This window comes from Callithrix jacchus, chromosome 7, assembly GCF_049354715.1.
Source record: "Callithrix jacchus isolate 240 chromosome 7, calJac240_pri, whole genome shotgun sequence".
Classification (NCBI taxonomy): domain Eukaryota; kingdom Metazoa; phylum Chordata; class Mammalia; order Primates; family Cebidae; genus Callithrix; species Callithrix jacchus.
In genome coordinates this window covers 99,888,560-99,909,442 of record NC_133508.1, presented here as the reverse complement: position 1 = coordinate 99,909,442, position 20,883 = coordinate 99,888,560, and the positions used below count along the sequence as shown (strand labels likewise).

Genomic DNA, 20,883 nt, shown 5'->3' with positions numbered 1-20,883 from the left:
ATGCCTGCCTTTAAGGCTAGTTATTTGGGCAGGCAAATAACTAGAAGCTGAGGCAGGAGGAACACTTGAGCCCAGGAGTTTGAGGTAACAGTGATCTATGATCACACCACTGCACTCCAGCCTGGTCAAAAGAGTAAAACCCTGTCTCAAAAAAAAAAAAAGAGAGAGAGAAAAGAGCACTTCTAGAAGAGTGGTATAGAGTGGTGGCTATGATAGCCTAAGTACCACAGTTCAAGAGAAAACAGTAGCATTTGGTAGAAGCAAAATTAGACAAAATCTTATTTTATTCAAATAGAAGTAGCTTTCTTCAAAACATACTTTACACCTGTATGCCTTGTCAGTTTAATGAAACTCTTCTGATCTTCCCAGAAGAGCTGAATAGGAAATTCTGCCACTTCTGTCCCAGTTCTTTCCTTTAAATTCCAAATTAAGACTGAGCTAACAAATTCTTCTCTTTACCTAACTCCCCTATCTCCCATAGTCAGTTGAAACCAAAGCTATAAAAATGCCACAGTAGTTCTCCCTTATCAGGACAGAGATTGCATTCTTACCTTTCATCTTCATTCAACATACATTTATTGAGGATCTGCTATTTCTTGATGTGTTCTACACTAGAGAGGTATAAAATAAATAAGATCCTGACTTCAAAAAATGTCTAGCCTGATCATTTGGTGTTTTTCCTCCACTTCCTATATATGTAAGGGCTATGACATAGTCCAATTCTGTAACAGAGGCTCATTACAGCAGAGAATCTCAACCAAATGATTCTGATACCTTACCTCTACGCTTGCTACCTCAACAATCATTAATATTATATACAAGAAACAGGAATTTATAAGGTGGTATCACAACTGAATCGCAAGTACAATATTTAATAGAAGTATTTCCAAAATGTTACAGAGCACAGAGGAAAAGTAAACTAATTCTGCCTAACGACAGCTGGGAAAGACTGCCAAAGGTATAACCTTTGTGCGTGTTCTTAAAGAATGAATAAGACTTAACAGTTACCAAAACAGATATATAGACCAATGGAACAGAACAGAGTCCTCAGAAATAACACCAGACATCTACAACCATCTGATCTTTGACAAACCTGACAAAAATAGGGAAAGGATTTCCTATTTAATAAATGGTGTTGGGAAAACTGGCTAGTCATATGCAGAAAACTGAAACTGGACCCCTTCCTTAAACCTTATACAAAGATTAACTCAAGATGGATTAAAGACTTAAACAGAAGACCTAAAACCATAAAAATCCTAGAAGAAAACCTAGGTGAAACCATTCAGGTCATAGGCATGGGTAAAGACTTCATGACTAAAACACCACAAGCAATGGCAACAAAAACTAAAATTGATACAGGGGATCCAATTAAACTAAAGAGCTTCTGCACGGCAAAAGACACCACAGTGAACAGGCAAACTACAGAATGGGAGAAAAATGTTGCAATGTATCCATCTGACAAAGGACTAATAATCCTGAATCCACAAAGAACTTAAATTTACAAGAAAAAAGCAACCCCATCAAAAAGCAGGCAAAGGATATGAACAGACACTTCTCAAAAGATATTTATATGACCAAAAAACACATGAAAAAAAGTTCATCATCACTGGTCATTAGAGAAATGCAAATCAAAACCACAATGAGATATCATCTCACACTAGTTAAAATGGTGATCATTAACAAATCAGGAAACAGATGCTGAAGAGGATGTGGAGAAACAGAAATGCTTTTACACTGTTGCTGGGAGTGTAAATTAGTTCAACCATTATTGAAGACAGTCTGGCTATTCCTCAAGGATCTAGAACCAGAAATACCATTTGACCCAGCAATCCCATTACTGGGTATATATCCAAAGGATTATAAATCAGTCTACTATAAAGACACATGCACACGTAGGTTTATTGCGACACTGTTTACAATAGCAAAGACTTGGAACCAACCCAAATACCCATCAATGATAGACTCGATAAAGAAAATGTGACACATATACACCATGGAATACTATGAAGTCATAAAAAAAGATTAGTTCATGTCCTTTGCAGGGACATGGATGAAGCTGGTGGAAACCATCATTCTCAGCAAACTAACACAAGAACAGAAAACCAAACACCGCATGTTATCACTCGTAAGTGAGAGTTGAACAATGAGAACACATGGACACAGGGAAGGGAACATCACACACTGAGGCCTGTCAAGGAGTGCGGGGCTAGTATTAGGAGAAATACCTACTGTAGATGACAGGGTGATGGGTGCAGCAAACCACCATGGCACATGTATGCCTGTGTAACAAACCTGCATGTTCTGCATATGTACCCCAGACTTAAAGTATAATAAAATAAAAAATAAACTTAACAAGAGGCATTCTAATAATAAAGGAACATGCCAAGCAGAGGCAATAATATGTACAAAGACATGGGGAAAAAGGATAACGACGCCATGTCTAAGGAATGGCCTGAGAGGGGAAAATACTTTAGTGTATGGAAGACAGTGTTAGACGGTGATGCTGGAAATGTAGGTCACGACAAATTATAAAGGACTTCATGGTGCTTCATATGCCAAGGTAACATAAGACTAGAGCTAGTGGGCAGTCATTGGTTTTAGATAAAGGAACATGATCAGTTTATTTTGATCAGATGTACCAAAAAGGGAAGACAGACAAGTAGGGAAATCAAGTTAAAGTTCAAGTGAGAGATGAGTCTGATCTAAATCAACAAGAATAAAGAAGAGAAAACAGATTTCAGGAACATTTTTTAAAATGGTGACTGACTAAATAAAAGCAACGAAAAAGCAGTCAAGAATGAGAAGTTCTACTTAGGACTTGAGTACATATGTGGATGTGCCAGTCAAGAGAAAACAGAAAGCAAAAAGGGGTGGGACTGAGGGAAACAGCAGTTTTAAACATACTGAATTTGAAGTGTTTGTAGAATATGTAAGTGGAGATATTTGAAAGGTGGCAGAAAATGTGAGTTATCATATATTGCCTCAGGTAGGCTTAGAAATGTAGTTTTTTGAGACAGGGTTTCACTCTATTGCTCAGGCTGGAGTGCAGTGTGGCACGACATGGGTTCACTGCCTTCCAGGCTCAAGTTATCCTTCCACCTCAGCCTCCCGAGTAGCTGGGACTACAGGCATGTCACCACCACGCTCAACTAAGTTTTGTATATTTTGTAGCGACGAAATTTCATCACACTGCCTCTCAAACTGCTGGGCTCAAGTGATCTGCCCACCTCAGCCTCTCAAAGTGCTGAGATTATAGGTGTGAGCCACCATGAGCCACCTAAAAATGTAGTGTTAAAAGTCCTAGTATACAGTATTTAAAGCCATGAAAATAGATGCTATTACAAAGGAAAAGAACATAGAATAAGAAAAAATAATAATATATGGAAAACAAAAACTTTAAAAACACTAACGAAGACAGAGGGAGAAGAAATCATTGGCAGAATCTGGTTTCACTGAATTCCTAATCTCACAATCTATCAAAATTATACAAATACGAGTTCTCCCTTTAGGAGACTTAAACATGAATAAAAAAATTTAAGAACTACTTCAAATTACACAAACCATTTTTATAACAAAGAACATTGTAATGTTTGCTTAATTATATGTAACAAAGATCTAGGCTGACTGTGTCAATAAAAGCACAAAAGATAAATTCATATATTTATTTAATGATTACTTGTTTAGGTACATCCTTAGCGTTAATTAGAACTATTTAACACAGCAAATTTTTTGCAAGACTTCCTACTGGAAAAACAAACATAGTACCTGCAAAACTCATATATTTATCTAAAAATTTAACCTTTTCTTTTCATATGGCTATAATTACAGGTATTAGTCTTTCTTTAAAAGGAAACTAACCTTAACAAAAGGCCAAAGAAAAATGCAGGGTAACCTTAAGCATTTTACAGATATCCTTGTATTAAAACATGATTGAAGTATATTTAACTTTTCTAAAACATTAACATATTTTATAATTGTAACAGTATTTCTGTAAAAAATATATACTTAACAGCATGATGTGGCTAAGCCATTTTTATTTTATTAAGAATTAAAGTCTCTATTTTATCCCAACAAAGTTTCAAAATTACTATACATCCAGCATTCCTACTCCAAAATCTGAAACTTTTAGAGCACAACATTGTTCACAAGTGAAAAATTCTACATGTGACTGCATGTGACAAGTTGCAATCAAAATAGTCAAAACCTTGTCTCATGCACAAAATTATTAAAAACAGTGTATGAAATTTCCTTCAGGCTATGTGTATAAAGAATATACAAAACAAATGAATTTCATGTTTAGACTTCAGTCCCATCCCCTAGATATCTCATTACAGATATGCAAATATTGAAAGGTCCAAAAAACGACAAAATCGGAAATACTTGTGGTCTCAAACATTTTGGATAAAACATACTCAACCTGTAGAGAGAGTGATCATCAAAAAGAAGACCCAAAACAATAAAACAAAGCAAATCTGGACAATAGCTGCATCATTATTAGATGATTTACTAAAGTATTAATGAGAAATATATTCAATTCCTTTTAACATAAACTAAGAATTTTCTTTCCTTGAAACACATCTACCAATGAAATGGTACCTAGCATACATGCAGCCCAAGTATATACCTATGTTGAATTTTCCTGCCTATCTCTTTTTAAATAATCATCTGAAATGCTGAAATTCTTTGAGAATTTATTTCAATATTACATCAAAAAATTCAAAGTATGTATTCAATCAAAAAATATTTGTTAAGTGCTTACTACATTTAGGAACAAAAATGTGTCAGACATGGTCCCTGCCTTCATAATCACTGCAGTATTACTGGGATGATAAACTAAACACATATAAAAAGTATAACCAAATAAAACTGATAAAAATTAGAATTATATTCATTCCTTACCTGTACAATCTTGTGCAACATAAATAGTTATTCCTTGTAAATCTGGGTGTCTTGCTTCTTCAACTGCTTTTCTGAGAAAATAACAAGCATTATCATTCAAAATCTTAACATTTCCTATTGGTAACTAAAAATTTAATTTAAGAAGGAAAAAGGTCATCATTTTTGTGCTGTTCTTACTTAGCTCATAGTGTCTGCTGTCAAAAACTATTTTCTGAATGGTATCAGAAATCAGATTAAAATTTTCAAAGTTGAATACTCCATTAAATTACATAAAGAACATTAAAACATAAATCACAAAATAATTTAAAAAATTATTGGGTATAAAGCTCTATTCCTCTCCCTCCAAAAAGAAGTATTTCTTTCACTCACTCACCTTGCCAGTGGTAACGAATATGCTACAAGATTTGCTGCAAATTAACTTACATTACTGACTAGGAGTCAATTACTGTGTATGTCCTCTGATACACTTAAGAAAGTTTTCATTCTTTAAACAACAGCATGACTTTTTTCCTACATTCAAAAACCTACATAACCTGAACAAATGAATTTTCTAATTTTAAATCTTAAAAGTATATAAGTAAAACTGTAAATTAAAAAATATTCCTGGAGACAGGCCTAGCCTCCCAGTCTCCATCTTTCTCCTGTGCTGCATGCTTCCTGCCCTCATGGTGATGAAAGTGATAATGTAAGCAAAATTTTTGCTTCCTGTTGCCATGACATTATGTTCTGCTGGCCTAGAGGTCTTAGATCCAGAGGGAGGAATGCTGCCACTAGGAGACACAACAATTCCATTAAACTGGATGGTAAGATTGGACAGAATGGGCTCCTCCTACCTTTAAGTCAACAAGTTAATAAAGGAGTTACAGTGTAGTCCGGTGACTGACCCAGACTATCAAGATAAAATCAGTCTACTTCTCCACAATGGAGGTAAGGAAGAGTATGCATGGGACAGGTGTGGTGGCTAACGCCTGTAATCCCTACACTTTGGGAGGCCGAGGCAGGCGGGTGGATCATGAGGTCAGAAATTCACGACCAGCTTGGCCAAGGTGGTGAAACCCCCGTCTCTACTAAAAATACAAAAATTAGCTGGGCATGATAGCAGGAGCCTATAATCCCAGCTACTCAGGAGGCCGAGGCAGGAGAATTGCTTGAACCCAGAAGGCAGAGGTTGCAGTGAGATATAGTGCCACTGCACTCCAGCCCTGGCAACTGAGAGAGGTTGAACAAAAAACAAAAAAGGGTATGCATGGAATACAGGAGACCCCTTAGGGCATCTCTTAGTACTACATGCCCTGTGATTAAGGCCAATGCGAAACTACAACAGCCAATCCAGGCAGGACTACAAATGACCCAGACCCTTCAGGAATGAAGGTTTCAGTCACTCCACCAGGAAAAAAACCACAAGCTGCAGACGTGCTTGCTGACAGCAAAGGGAATACAGAATGGGTAGTAGAAGGCAGTCATCGATATCAGCTATGACCACCTGACCAGCTGCAGAAACGAGGACTGTTAATTGTCATGATTATGTTCTCTTTCTTTTGTTAAAAACATGTTTGTGCACATATACACTTGTACTAAGAAAATATCCTCATTTGATTTCCTTGTCCTTTATCATGTGACATAAGATTTACTGACTTAATATCAGCATTTAAGTATTGCTAATTTTATGTGATGGCATTTGGGTTGGGGATTGGCTCGTTTCCGGGTGTATGAAGAATAGTTGTATTATGTTAGGCATAATTATGACCTTATGATTGTCTTTATTTGAAGATTATGAGTGATCTCAGGAGATGTGTATGGGTTCAAGTTGACAAGGGGTGGACTTGTTAATACTAAGTGTCAACATGATTGGATTGAAGGATGCAGGGTGCTAATCCTGGGTGTCCCTGCAGGGTGTTACCAAAGGAGATTAGCATTTGAGTAAGTGGGCTGGGGAAGGCAGACCCACCCTTAATCTGGTGGGCAGAATCTAATCAGCTGCCAGCAAATATAAAGCAGGCAGAGAAACGTGAAAGGCTGAAACGGGCCTGGCATCCCAGTCTACATCTTTCTCCTGTGCTGGATGCTTCCTGCCCTCGAATATCATCAGACTTCTAGTTCTTCAGTTTTAGGACTCAGACTGACTCTCCTTGCTCTCAGCTTGCAGACAGACTGTGGTGGGACCTTGTGATCCTGCTTTCTTAGTTCAGCTGTCTTCCTGAGGTTGTTTGGAGCCGCTGCATCATGGGTAAAGAACTCCCTAAAGCCAGTCCCAACAAGCCTGCACTGAATATCAAGAAGTCTGACAAATTCTTCAAACACAAGAAGCCCACCAATAATGTGCTGGTCTTTTTGATCAACAGACAACTGAGCAGGCACAGAAGTGACATCGACCTGTCAAGGTCGCTGTGGATGCTGTCATAAAGCAACTCCAGGGTGGACATGGCCTTGGACAAAAAGTCATGTGGCTTATGTGCTGAGGCCTGCCCAGAATTTAGAGAAATCAAACATAATTCGAACAATAAAGTCCTCCCATGTTTGAGCCATTTAAAAAAAAAAAAAATATATATATATATATATATATATATGCATATATATATTATTGAGTATAACATTCTCAATGGTGTACATGATGTGAAAAAATCATAATAACAATATCTGTAAATGGTGATTATGCAAATTGTGGAAATATAATTTTATTTAACAATATCTTTATCTGGAATTCTTTCACTTAAAATGTGTTATTATTCATGTTCCTATGAGTTAGCGTAGAAGAAAGATTGGCAAACTATCACCACAAGCCAAATACAACCTGTGTCCTGTTTTTGTACCATCTGCAAGCTAAGAATGGTTTTGGCAGTTATAAGGGACTGGAGGGAGAGGAAAGATCGCCAGCAGAAACCTTTATAAGACCAGAACTGTGAAGCCTAAAATATTTGTCACTTCACAGAAAAAGTTTGCTGTCCCCCACAATAGAGAACATCTTGAAGGGTAGAAACTATGCTTTTAGAATTATGCTTTTATAAATGTCATACAAAGTTGGAATTGATATAGCATTAACAATCCAATTAATAACACTAGGCAAATACTCTTCAATTGTAAGTGTCTGGCCTATAAAATATAGAAGCATGTTAATATCCAAAAAAAATGCTTTGTAACGATTTCAGATTTATATATGATTTTAAATGGAGAAATGGAGTAAATTTATCAGAACATGCTATACTTATATGACATATTAATGATTTAGTTTATAACAAAAATGGGATATACACACAAACACAATTTTTTTAAAAACTTAGTATTGAAATAAATGGCACATAAAAAGCTTAAGTGAAATTGGACTTTTAACTTTTTTCTAACTATCCTGAATATCACAGATCCTTTACTTTGACTATAAATATAATAGTAATAGTCCTATACATTTACAATTCACGAGAATTTGATGTGTACAAACAAATGCTGAAAACATCAATTTTAACTCATGACATTTTATTACACTATCAGTACATTACAGCCCACAGGTTACACTATTTTAAAAAACTATAATGTTATGCATGTTCCAAGGTTGAAAGAGATGTTAGTGTTTAGAACATTTCAATAAGGTGTTCTAATGAAAACCTGGTTAGAAAGAGACCTGGGATATCTATACCTAAGAGAAAGAGAAGAAAAATTTGTCAGTAAATAAATTAAATGTAACTAGAGTCATAATACGTCTTCTTTTTTCTCTATTGGCAAATGAAAATATCTTAACATTCTCATACAGTTAAGACTTTTAAAGTTCCAATTATATATACACATTGCAAAAATCAGTATCTCTTGATCCTGAGGACCTCTTTCACAGAGAGAAAGATTTTAAAACAATTTACCTTAAAATGTGAGCAACCACAGCTGGTCCATACCAATCTCCTGCTTTCTTTCCAGATTTCTTTCCATATTCTATTAGCTGATGTAAGCCAAAAGGAGCCAAGGGGGAATCACCAAACCAAGAGATGACTTTCCTGTGATAAATTTCATTTCGGATTTCATGATCATCAGAATATTTCCCAATTGTTTCTTTCAGAGAAATTGTTGGGGTTTTGAGTTCTCTTTCCCCTGAAAGCGATGCTTCAAATGATGCTGTAAATTTTTTGACAGTGTGGGAAGTCCATGATTCAGAGTCTGAATTTTCAATATTCAAAGCATCAGGCCAGGTCCAAGCTACAGTAGTTCCAAAGCAAAGTGTTCAGATCTTTTAAATAATAGTTATTTCAACAATTTTACTAAAATAAATATGTAGCATTTATGGTCATATGGGTTACTAATATAAGATAGTAAATTCAGAAATAAGCAAATACATGAAAACAGAAAGTAGATTAATGGTTGCTTATGGGGAGGTATTGGGAGTGGCTGTTAATGGGTACAAGGTTTCTTCAAGGAATGATGAAAGTGTACTAAAATTAGATTTATGGTGATGATTGTGGAACTCTGTAACTATGTTAAGAACCACTGAATTGTTCACTTGAAAGGAGCAAATTTATGATAGGCTATATATCTCAATAAAACGGTTTAAAAAAACAAAGGTAGAAGCCAACAATATGCCAAAATATCCATGATGTTTATATTTTAATGGTATTATTCTCTGTACTTTTCTGTAGTTTCTAAAAAGTCATATAATCAAAAAAATTACAAAAATACAAGACAAAAGAAAGAAAAAATAGTAACCTTGGGTAAAAATGGACAATCCCAGATGTTCTTTTTTCTGTTCTTTGATAGTGCTGAGATAGAATAAAGACTTTTGTATTTCATTATCAAACTGCTTATAAAACATCTAGTCTTGACTACCCAAAGGCACAATAAAAATTATAATACTAGTAAAGAGGATATCAGGCAGGCAGTGGTTCACGCCTATAATCCCAGGACTTGGGAGGCTGAGGCACAGAATGGCTTCAACCTGGGAGGTGGAGGTTTCAGTGAGCCAAGATTGTGGCATTGCACTCCTGCCTGCGCAACAGAGCAAGACTCTGTCTTAATAGAAGTCTGACCATGGAAATTTTAAATTTTTTTCAATTTTCCTGTACATTTCTTCAGAATAACTTAATCATTATTTACAGAGTAATAACAATTCTCTAACAGTTAATAAATGAAATCATAAAAGATCAAAGATCTCAAAAAGTCAAATATATCCATTATGTCAAAGTTTTGAATAATAAGACAATCCCCAAACATGCATGCAATTTTAAGTTAACAAAATAAGTCACAGATTCAGAGATCTAGTGAGGACTGAAAAATATTCCAATCCTTGCCCATGACTACACAAGACTATAAATAAATCATCCCAGAAAACCAGTTTAAAAATTATTTTACCTTGCATTTTCAACACCATTCTTCAACAAACATTCTCTCTAAATAATCTCATCAATAATCTCCACAGTAAAGTTACTAAATATATGACATGCATGGTAGGGATACTGTCTAACATTTATAAAAATCTGATAATATTTGATAATAATCAAATCTGATATCCTGAAATCATAAACTAAAATATTCCTACAAATGTACATATTATTATTATTATTTTTTTTTTTTTTTGAGACGGAGTTTCGCTGTTGTTACCCAGACTGGAGTGCAATGGCGCAATCTCGGCTCACCGCAACCTCCGCCTCCTGGGTTCAAGCAATTCTCCTGCCTCAGCCTCCCGAGTAGCTGGGACAAATGTACATATTATTAAAAATAGATGTAATCCCAGCGCTTTGGGAGGCCGAGGCGGGTGGATCACGAGGTCAAGGGATGAAGACCACCCTGGTCAACATGGTGAAACCCCGTCTCTACTAAAAATACAAAAAATTAGCTGGGCATGGTGGTGCGTGCCTGTAATCCCAGCTACTCGGGAGGCTGAAGCAGGAGAATTGCTTAAACCCAGGAGGCGGAGGGTGCGGTGAGCCGAGATCATGCCATTGCACTCCAGCCTGGGTAACAAGAGCGAAACTCCGTCTCAAAAAAAAAAAAAAAAAAAAAAAATAGACCGGAGGGGCTGCCGAGGCAGGCACGCGCACAGGCCTGGAGGGGGCGGGTCCGCCCGGGCTTCGGAGGCGCTGGCCCTGCCTGAGAAGAGGGAGGTCACGGCGTGAAACTGTAACTGCCACCGCCGCTTCTGCAAGGTTTCAAAGCAGAGCTGTAGCCATGTCCTACTGCTGGCAGGAAGGGAAGGATCAAATCATATTTGTAACCAACGAAAACCATGAAACTCCAAGCAATGCAGAATTGGTGGCTGATGACCCCAATGATCCATAGGAGGAGCATGGTATCCCCTGTGCTGCATTTGGGTTTACAGCCCATTATAGTGAATATATCGTACAAAGAAGCATATAAAACACAGAGAACTCTGGGACCCAAGTTCCAAGCTCTTAACTGCAAAAATTACTAAGTGGACCAAGTAAGCCACCAGTTTATGCCATCTATCTGACTTCTAGCACCCAGCTCTGCAACTGAGATGGTGTGTGGAATAGCTAAGAGTACCTAGAAAAAAAAGGGTGGCAGAATTAATTTTCCTAGAATCAAAACATCAGGAGTACATTAAAAATCATCTGATCCAGTGAAAAAACTGGGGGCCCAGGAGGAGGCAGAGACTGACTCAGCCAGAGACTGGAGCGCCAGGCCTTAGACTGCATGTTTGACCGCACTGCACCTGGGCTTTATGTGACATGCCAAAAATACCCTCTGTGTGGATTTATATTGTGTCCCTAAAACAAAATAATAAATAAATAAATAAAATAAAAAATAAAAATCGACCAACGGAAAGGTGGCACGTTAGGAAGAAAAATATATATGTAAGTTAAGTATCAATGACATTTTTTAGGATCTAAAACATTGTATGATGACCTTATTAGAAATATGTCTAGTGCCAGGCACAGTGGCTCACACCTGTAATCCCAACATTTTGGGAGGGCGAGGTGGGAGCATCACTTGAGCCTAGGCGTTCAAGACCAGCCTGGGCAACATAGTAAGACCCCATCTCTACAAAAAAAATTTAAAAATTAGCCAAGCATTACATATACCTGTAGTCCCAGCTCAGGAAGCTGAGGCAGGAGGATAGTTTGAGCCCAGGAATTCCAAGTTGCAATGACCTATAAGTACATCACTGCACTCTAGCCTGGGCAACAGAGACCCTATTGCAAAAAAATAAAAATGAAATAATTTTAAAATTAAAAAATTTTGGCAGGGCGCGGTGGCTCATGCCTGTAATCCCAGCACTTAGGGAGGCCAAGGCAGGTGGATCACGAGGTCAAAAGATCGAGACCATCCTGGTCCACATGGTGAAACCCCATCTCTACTAAAAATACAAAAAATTAGCTGGGCATGGTGGCGCGTACCTGTAATCCCAGCTACTCGGGAGGCTGAGGCAGGAGAACTGCCTGAACCCAGGAGGCGGAGGTTGCAATGAGCTGAGATCACGCCATTGCACTCCAGTCTGGGTAACAAGAGCGAAACTCCATCTCAAAAAAAAAAAAAAAAAATTAAAAAATTTTAAAGGAATATGTCTGATCTATTTAATATAATTGACTATAATCACACTAATAAAGATAAAAATCCTTTAAAACCATTATTAACATGTAGGGAGAAAATAAAGAAACAAGAGTAAAGTCTCTTAAGATTTAAAAAATATTACGTATCTCCCCAGAGTCACTGTTATTGACCTGCCCAGGACTTAACGAACTGGAGATAATCCAGAGTTCAACCAAAAAGGAAAAAAATAGTAACAACAATAAAATCCAAAGGGTACTAAAAATTGAACTAACTTAACTCATAATGGTGACGAAGAATAACAGGTATATTTAACGTGCATTTTTGAAAAGGGAATCAGGAAAGTTTACATACAAGTCATATCTGACCGAGTTAAAAAAAAAACACTAAATTAGTTACAACTCCTTAGAAAACCTCAGAGTCAAGAAATCAACTTCAGGGCAATTCATGCAGTTTGTAAACGAGTTCAAATGGAAAAATGTCGATAACAAAAACAAAAAAAAACAGAGATTTGATTTACCTCTACCAAGAAAGTGTAGTATGAGTCCCTGAGCCAAGAGCATCTGGCCAGTTCTTAATGTACAGCCCCAACCACAGTCTGTTGTCAAAGCTGAGCCTTCTATTTGAGGAAATTCTTCCCTGTAGGTCAGCCATATTCTAGAAATGAAATCTTTACGAAATTCTTCTACATTTCCTGCAATTACGTGATCCTCTATTGTACATCCGGATGTTGCAGGTAACATTTTATCTTCATCTAAAAAAACAAACATATAGTCCATAATCAGAGAAACGTCTATAATCATAACAATATATTATCATTACTTTCTTAAGATGTGAAGTGTGCCACAATCTCTCTAATCCTTTTTTACTACTTTTAAAAGATAAATCTTATTCTGCCTAATCAAGCTGCTATGAAAATCAAGTTAGAATGAATTCTGAAATGTTTTACATTCTGTAGAGTTAACTAATATAAAGTATTATCAATAATACTCTTGTTATTAAGAATAATATCCTATATTCTATACATAATTAACTGAGGAGGGGACATAGACAAGGTTATTAGATTTCTCACTTGAAACAAAAGCAGCAAGAAGATAGTGCAGCGACATCTTTAAAGTACTGAAGAAGAAAAAAATCATCAACTCAGAATCCTATATGCAGCAAAAGTATCTTTCAAAAATAAAGGCAAAATACTTTTTCAGATATACAAAAACGGGAAGAAGACATCACCAGCCAACTTGCATTAAAAGAAAACTTAGCCAGATGTGGTAGCTTACACTTATAACCCCCAGCTCTTTGGGAGGCTAAAACAGGAAGATTCCGGCTGGGGGTAGTGGCTGATGCCTGTAATCTCAGCACTTTGGGAGGCCGAGGCAGGTGGCTCACTTGAAGTTGAGAGTTCAAGACCAGCCTGGCCAACATGGTGAAAACCTGTCTCTGCTAAAGATAAAATAATTCGCCAGGAATGGTGTTGGGTGCCAGCTACTCAGGAAGCTGAGGCAAAGGAATCATTTGGACCTGGGAGGCAGAGTTTGCAGTGAGCCAAGATCATGCACTCCAGACTGGGCAACATAGTGAGATCCCCATTTCTACAAAAATAAAAAATTAGCCAGGTGTGGTGGCATATTCCTGTAGTCCCAGATACTTGGGAGGCTGAAATGGGAGGACTACTTGAGCCCAGGAGGTTGAGGCTGCATTGAGTCATGATCACACCACTGGTCCAGATAGAAATACAGACTCACACAAAGGAATAAAGAACACCAAACATGATACCCTCTTCGAAGGATATTTGACTATTTAAACAAAAATAATAGTAATTTATTATGGGGTATACAACATATAAATAAGTAAAATGTAGTGGTGTATAACATGAGTAAATAAATATACAATAACAGTATCATAAAGACCAGGATTACAGGCATGCACCATTACGCCAGGCTAATTTTTGTATTTTCAGTAGAGACAGGGTTCCTCCATGTTGGCTAAGCTGGTCTCAGACTCCCAGCTTCAAGTAATACACCTGCCTCAGGCTCCCACTGTGCCTGGCTCTAAGCACCTTAATTTAAAATGCAGATATTATCAGATTGGACAAAAAAGCATGATTCAGCTAGTACTTCCTATAAAAAACATATTTTAAATGTAGAGACACAAATAGATTAAGCGTAAAGGATAAAGGATGAGAAAAGCATACTATGCAACTTTAAGCAAAAGAAAGCTGAAGTGGCTATATTGATATCAGACAAATAGACTTCAGAGCAAAGAACATCGCCAGGAATAAAGAAGGTCATTTTATAACTACTAAGGAGTCAATTTATAAAGAAACAATAATTCTAAATGTTTATGCACCTAATAACAGAGCTTCAAAATAGTTAGTTCTCAATGTTGTCAATAAGTTCTTAAAGACTGTGACTTTTAGCAAAGCAACATACAATAAAATCAATTTTTTTCTCATCATTGTGATAATGAAATGAAGTTGAACATAAGGATGTTGAGGATCTGCTGTACATTGTTTCACTTAAAGTCACGGTTTCCAAGAACCTATCTATGACATTAAGTAGAAATTGTTATAAATGAAGCAAAAACTGATAGAACTTCAGGAAGAAATAGACAAATCCACAATGACAGATGTAAAATCATTTTGGTCTTTGAGATACAACTAATATACCAGAGATAACCCCAAATTATAATTTTTCCTTAATGGCTCTTAGGCCCATCATGTCCTGGTCGACTAAGAGAAACCCTGAAAAAATCCTAGCCAGACTATAGCATGGTATCTGTGGTAAGACAAGATTTATAAAAATAAAATAAATTCTTAATTGCTTTCTTCATAGCTAGCTCACAGACAAATTGTAAATTTTTTTTTTTACTTTTGGTATTTGGTCTAGATAATACCAGGAGGGCCATTTGAATTTATATGCCAGATACCTTGACATAACAGTGCACAGCATATTGAAGGAAAAACGGTATAACACAAGGAAATAAGTTTGTAGCTCAGAAAGGTAGCAAGATAAGTTTAAAAGCTTGAGAAATCAGGACAGATTTAACTTTATTAAAATAATCTAATTTTTGCAACCATGTTCTAATATTACTAGAAATTCAATAACAGAGACAGAATCAAGTTTAAGAATTTTGTATTAAAATGTTATGAATTCATTGTAGATAACTCAGACGGTAGTAGTGATATAAAACCACTGTGGGCCGGACGTGGCGGCTCATGCCTGTAATCCCAGCACTTTGGGAGGCCGAGGTGGGTGGGTCACAAGGTCAAGAGATCGAGACCATCCTGCTCAACATGGTGAAACCCCGTCTCTACTAAAAATACAAAAAATTAACTGGGCATGGTGGCACGTGCCTGTAATCCCAGTTACTCAGGAGGCCTCAGCCTCTAGTGCCAGCTAATTGGGAGGCTGAGGCAGGAGAATTGCCTGAACCCAGGAGGCAGAGGTTGCGGTGAGCTGAGATCGCACCATTGCACTGCAGCCTAGGTAACAAGAGCGAAACTCCGTCTCAAAAAAAAAAAAGAGAGATCGAGATCATCCTGGTCAACGAGGTGAAACTCCGTCTCTACTAAAAATACAAAAATTAGCTGGGCATGGTGGTGTGCGCCTGTAGTCCCAGCTACTCGGGAGGCTGAGGCAGGAGAATTGCTTGAACCCAGAAGGCGGAGGTTGCGGTGAGCCGAGATCGTGCCATTGCACTCCAGTCTGGGTAACAAGAGCGAAACTCTGTCAAAAAAAAAAAAAAAAAAAAACCACTGTGGCTGAAAGCCGTTACCTTCAAAGCACTTAGACTTGTAAGACATCAGATTGTCAAAGCCCTCAAATAGAAAAGAAATTGAAACAAATGAACAAAACTATCCATCAGATAAATGCCACAGAATGTGAGAGATGAGTGACTCCAGCCAAAGTAACTTCCCTAAAATCCTTAGCAAAACAAAAGTAACTACTAGAAAATTTCTATATGATAGAAAGATATTAAAGAATCAAAAATATAAGTAGAAATATGATCCAGTTAGAAATAGACTTCAAATATTAATTTGAATTCATGCCTTTGTAAGAAAAACACTGAAAACATTTATTTGTTCTAGGTTGTCCAATGAAACGGCCAGGGTCAATAGCATCCCCACAAAGCATCTTTGCACTCAGATTACCGTCTGTAACACCTTTTCTGCTAAAACAAAACAAAACAAAACAAAACAAAATAGCAACAACAACAACAACAAAAAACGAGGACTCATTGGGAAATTGCTAGCTTTTCCTATCTGATACCAAAAAGTACAAAGTGGGTCTGAACATGTGTTCTGGAAGAAAGCAAAATGTTACGTAAGATTAATATGGTTTTGTTGAAAGATATAGAAGCAAATCTCAAAGGACCTTCCACTGGCCTATGTCATGACAATTTGAGCATCAAAAATTATTGGTTGAGATCAACGAACATACAGTAAGTCTGAAAAGCCCTAAGTGTGTAATGATTAAAAAAAAAAAGTTAGCATTAAAATATCCTAAATGAGGAGAAGAGAATATTATATTTTCATTGAGGCAACAAAGAAAGTCTTGACAAGGCAAGACAATAACCTCTGGACATGTGTTAAGAACTAGAAATTCAATAAAGTAAAATCAATTATAGGATTCACAAATCTTTATATATTCTGGGTTTATATACCCACAGAAGAAAGAAATTAGTCCCCCATAATCAACAGACCTTGATATCATGTATTCTAAAAGTTTAAAAGCTCCACTAACAAAAATATCCTTAATGGTATTCTCTCAATATCATACTACCCTTTGTTCTGAATAAATACTCCCATTCCCTCTAACCTTACCTGGTTTCCTCTGGGACTCCCCTTTACCAGATTTACAGTGGCTCCCTTGTTTTATACTTTACCTTGTTTACTGTGACTCTGTTTCCAAAATGTATATTTGAATCTCTTTTCAAATTCATATTTGACCTAATTTACTAGTAATCCTCTTGTTTTCATAATTATATTTACGAAATTAGTATCACTTAAAGTTGTGTGCTTCTAACTAAAAGGGCCTCCCTCCCTGTGGATACCAAAGCAATTTCTGGAAAGGTATAATAGGGTGGTTTTGGTTTATACTCATTAGAAAAAAAGAATTCATATAATGGATAATACTAACAGACATTTGATATTCTTTGACAAATGACCAATTCCCCTCATTCCTTCCAGCATGCAGACAGTTTTAGTGAACAGCAAATATGATACTTCCAAAATTTTGAGAACACAGTCTTATTTCCAAAATAAACAAAAATGTACCACATTTGTTGCTTATAATGGCAAAAAATAAAAGCAACCCAAATATCTATCAATGGCAGAATGAATACTCAGTGGCAATTCATACAATGAAATATTATGCAGTAGTAAAATAAACCAGAATGACACACAACACTGACAAACCTCAAAAGTGCAACTTGGAAAACCATAAGCAAGTCACAGAAGCAAAATATAGCTTGATTCCATTTACAAAAATGTAAAAACGGGAAACACTAAATAATGAAAGATACTTCAGGATAATGGGGTTGTGTTTGGCACAGAGAGACACACAATTGAGTAGAAGCATGAGGAGATTTAAAATTACTCATAGTAGGCTGGGCACAGTGGCACATGTCTGTAAACCCAAGGAGGGTTTTTTTTGGGAGGCCAAGGTGGGCAGATCACTTGAGGTCAGGAAAATGAGCTCAGTCTGGCCAATGTGGTGAAACACCATCTCTATTAAAGATAAAATAATGTGGTGGCACACGTTTGTAATCCCAGCTACTCATGAGGCTGAGGCAGCAGAATCGCCTGAACCCGGGAGGCAGAGGTTGCAGTGACCCGAGATCATGCCATTGTACTCCAGCCTAGGCGACAAGAGCAAAACTCTGCCTCAAAAAAAAAAAAAACTATTCATACTATAACTGAATTGTCTGTAACACAAAGGATAAATGTTTGAGGGAATGGATACCCCATTTTCCATGATGTGGTTTTTACACATTGCATGCCTATAACAAAATAGCTCATGTACCCCATAAATGTATACATTTACTATGTACCCACAAAAATTAAATACAAAAAATTTTGACTAAAAATTTTAAAAATTAAAGGAAATTACTCAAAATGTTGTATTTCTTATGTTGAGTACAGTTCTATTACTACTCAAAAGTATACATACAAGTTTTTATTTTCTCTAAATATGAATAATTTGTAATTTCAAAATTTTTAGATATATAATATAGAGTATTAAAATGAAATTTAAGTATTTATAAGAAATAATACAAAGAAGAAAAAGCCCTTCCACTGAATTATTTCATATATCATATATTTCACATATCCTACACTTGTTACTATAAGGAGTATGAGGTGATCACATGTTGAGATTGAGTAGAAAGATGGATTATGATGTGGGTGCTTGATGATGTTACTTCGGCACCAAATTAAACAACCTAGAGCCAGCCCCACCCTCAGGACTGCTGCTTACGTATAAAACAAATCCCCTTATTATTTACACCATTTTGCAATGGGCTTTCTCCTTATGTGCATTCAATAATATCCCTTCTGATTTGTTCCACCTTAACAGTTTCTTAATAGCCTGTACTTATGCTTCATCATCAATATCATAATGGGATTATTTTTAATTATTTAATATCTCTCATCTGATTGACTGTAAGTTTCTTGAGAGTAAAGATTATGTGTTTCATACTTTTAGCAGTAACCCCAGTGCCTGGCACATTGTAAGTTCTCAATAAATACTTGTAGAATGAATGAATAACGTTATTCATCTAATCCTCTTCTTGTGAACACTTAAGTTGCTTCCAATTTTTTATTAAAGCTACAATAAAATTCTTGTACATGTGATTCCCACACATATAGAAAACTTCTCTGTAAATACTTAAGGGTCTTAGAAATGCTGGGTCGTAAATATAAGACACATTTTTTCTTATTCTAATCACTCTAGAAGATAATTCACTATTTTTAAAAATTAGTGGCAATGTATTTTATGTATACAATACATACATGTTAGTTAAACTCATTTTAATATTTGATTACTGATTATTGATTGGGAAACACTGTCAAAGTCTGTTGTGACTCAAGATCATTATTTAGCATATAACTCAGTCACCCAATGACCATCTAAAAAAAAAAAAAGAAATGCTGGGTTGTAAGCTATATATATTCTGTATTTTTCTAAGTACTCTCAAATTTCTCACAAAGAGGTTATACCAATTTACCCTTCCACCAGCAGTGTTTCACTTTGTATTTCTTCACACCCTTGCTAACACTTGACATAATCAAACCTTTAAATTTTTGTATATTATATCTGATAAGAATAGTATCTCATTTTAATTTGTATTCCCCTTATTACCAGGATATGCATTTTCTTATGTTTGACTGGCCATTGAAGTTTCTATTTAAAAAGCACCTCTTCACATTCTTGGCTCATTTTTCTTGGGTTATTCATGTTTTTCATATTCATTTGTGATTATTATTTTGGAGACGAATCTTTCTTGATTATATATGCATATATAATTATATATCTATTATCTAAGTAATAGATATTTTATTTTATAAAATAACTATATATATTATATACATTATATGTCTAGATATGTCTATGTGTATATTTATATATACATACATGTGTATATATTTTTAATATACATGTATATATACATACATAATATACATACATTAATATATATGTTATATATGTGAATTTATACATATTTGTATAAATATCATGTAGATATTTTTAATTTTATCTAGTCAAACTGATTAATATTTCCCTTTATAGACTGTGTTTCACAATTTATACAAGTTCTTGGCTGGCAGAGTAGCTCAAGCCTGTAATTCTAGCACTTTGGGAGGCCAAGATGGGAGGAACACTTGAGCCAAGGAGTTCGAGACAAGCCTGGACAACACAGGGAGACCCTGTCTTTATAAAAAATAAAAATAAAAAATTAACTGAGTGTGGTGGCACACACCTGTGGTCCCAGCTACTTAGGAGGCTGAGGTGGGAGAATCACTTGAGCCCAGGAAGGTCAAGGCTGCAGTGAGCTGTGATTATGACACTGCATTCCGGCCTGAGCAACAGAGCAAGACACTGTCTCAAAATACAAAAGTAAGTTCTTCTCTACTTCAATATCATAACTATTCATTCTATAAAACAATGCAATTTAGTTTTAGCACATATTATGGAGCCATAGAAAATAGCACCTATCAGGACATCAATAAATATAGGCTAGCTGCTGTTAATATGACTTTTTTTAACTTTTCTATTCTTACCACTCTAGTAAAAATGCTCTCTCAAAAGTCATCAGTTTTTCTCACTGCCAGAACCTATGCCCTCTACTAAGGCTAAAGAACTTTTGCATTGCAAAAGAAATTATCATCAGAGTGAACAGGCAACCTACAGAATGGTAGAAAATTTTTGCAATCTACCTATTTGACAAAGGACTAATATCCAGAATCTACAAAAAACTTAAGCAAATTTACAAGAAAAAAATCAA

General features: G+C 36.1%; 1 protein-coding gene and 1 pseudogene across 51 annotated transcripts in view; one reads left to right on the top strand and one right to left on the bottom strand.

The window, feature by feature from the left end:
• The window catches only part of ATG4C (autophagy related 4C cysteine peptidase), a 189,008-nt gene that overhangs the window by 145,704 nt on the left and 22,421 nt on the right, over positions 1 to 20,883 (bottom strand). For all 50 annotated transcript variants that reach the window (XR_013520154.1, XR_013520157.1, XR_013520156.1 and 47 more), the window contains 3 exons: positions 12,899 to 13,132; positions 8,745 to 9,075; positions 4,900 to 4,970 (listed from right to left, as the gene is read on the bottom strand). Coding sequence is in view for 44 of the 50 variants with exons in the window: in XM_078332087.1 (XP_078188213.1) it covers positions 4,900 to 4,970; positions 8,745 to 9,075; positions 12,899 to 13,132 (636 nt within the window). In the remaining 6 variants the exon portion in view is untranslated. The remainder of the gene's footprint in view (positions 1 to 4,899; positions 4,971 to 8,744; positions 9,076 to 12,898; positions 13,133 to 20,883) is intronic.
• On the top strand, positions 6,992 to 7,426 carry LOC118142963 (embryonic testis differentiation protein homolog B pseudogene; annotated as a pseudogene). The gene has a single exon (XR_013520158.1). The product of XR_013520158.1 is annotated as an embryonic testis differentiation protein homolog B pseudogene (transcript).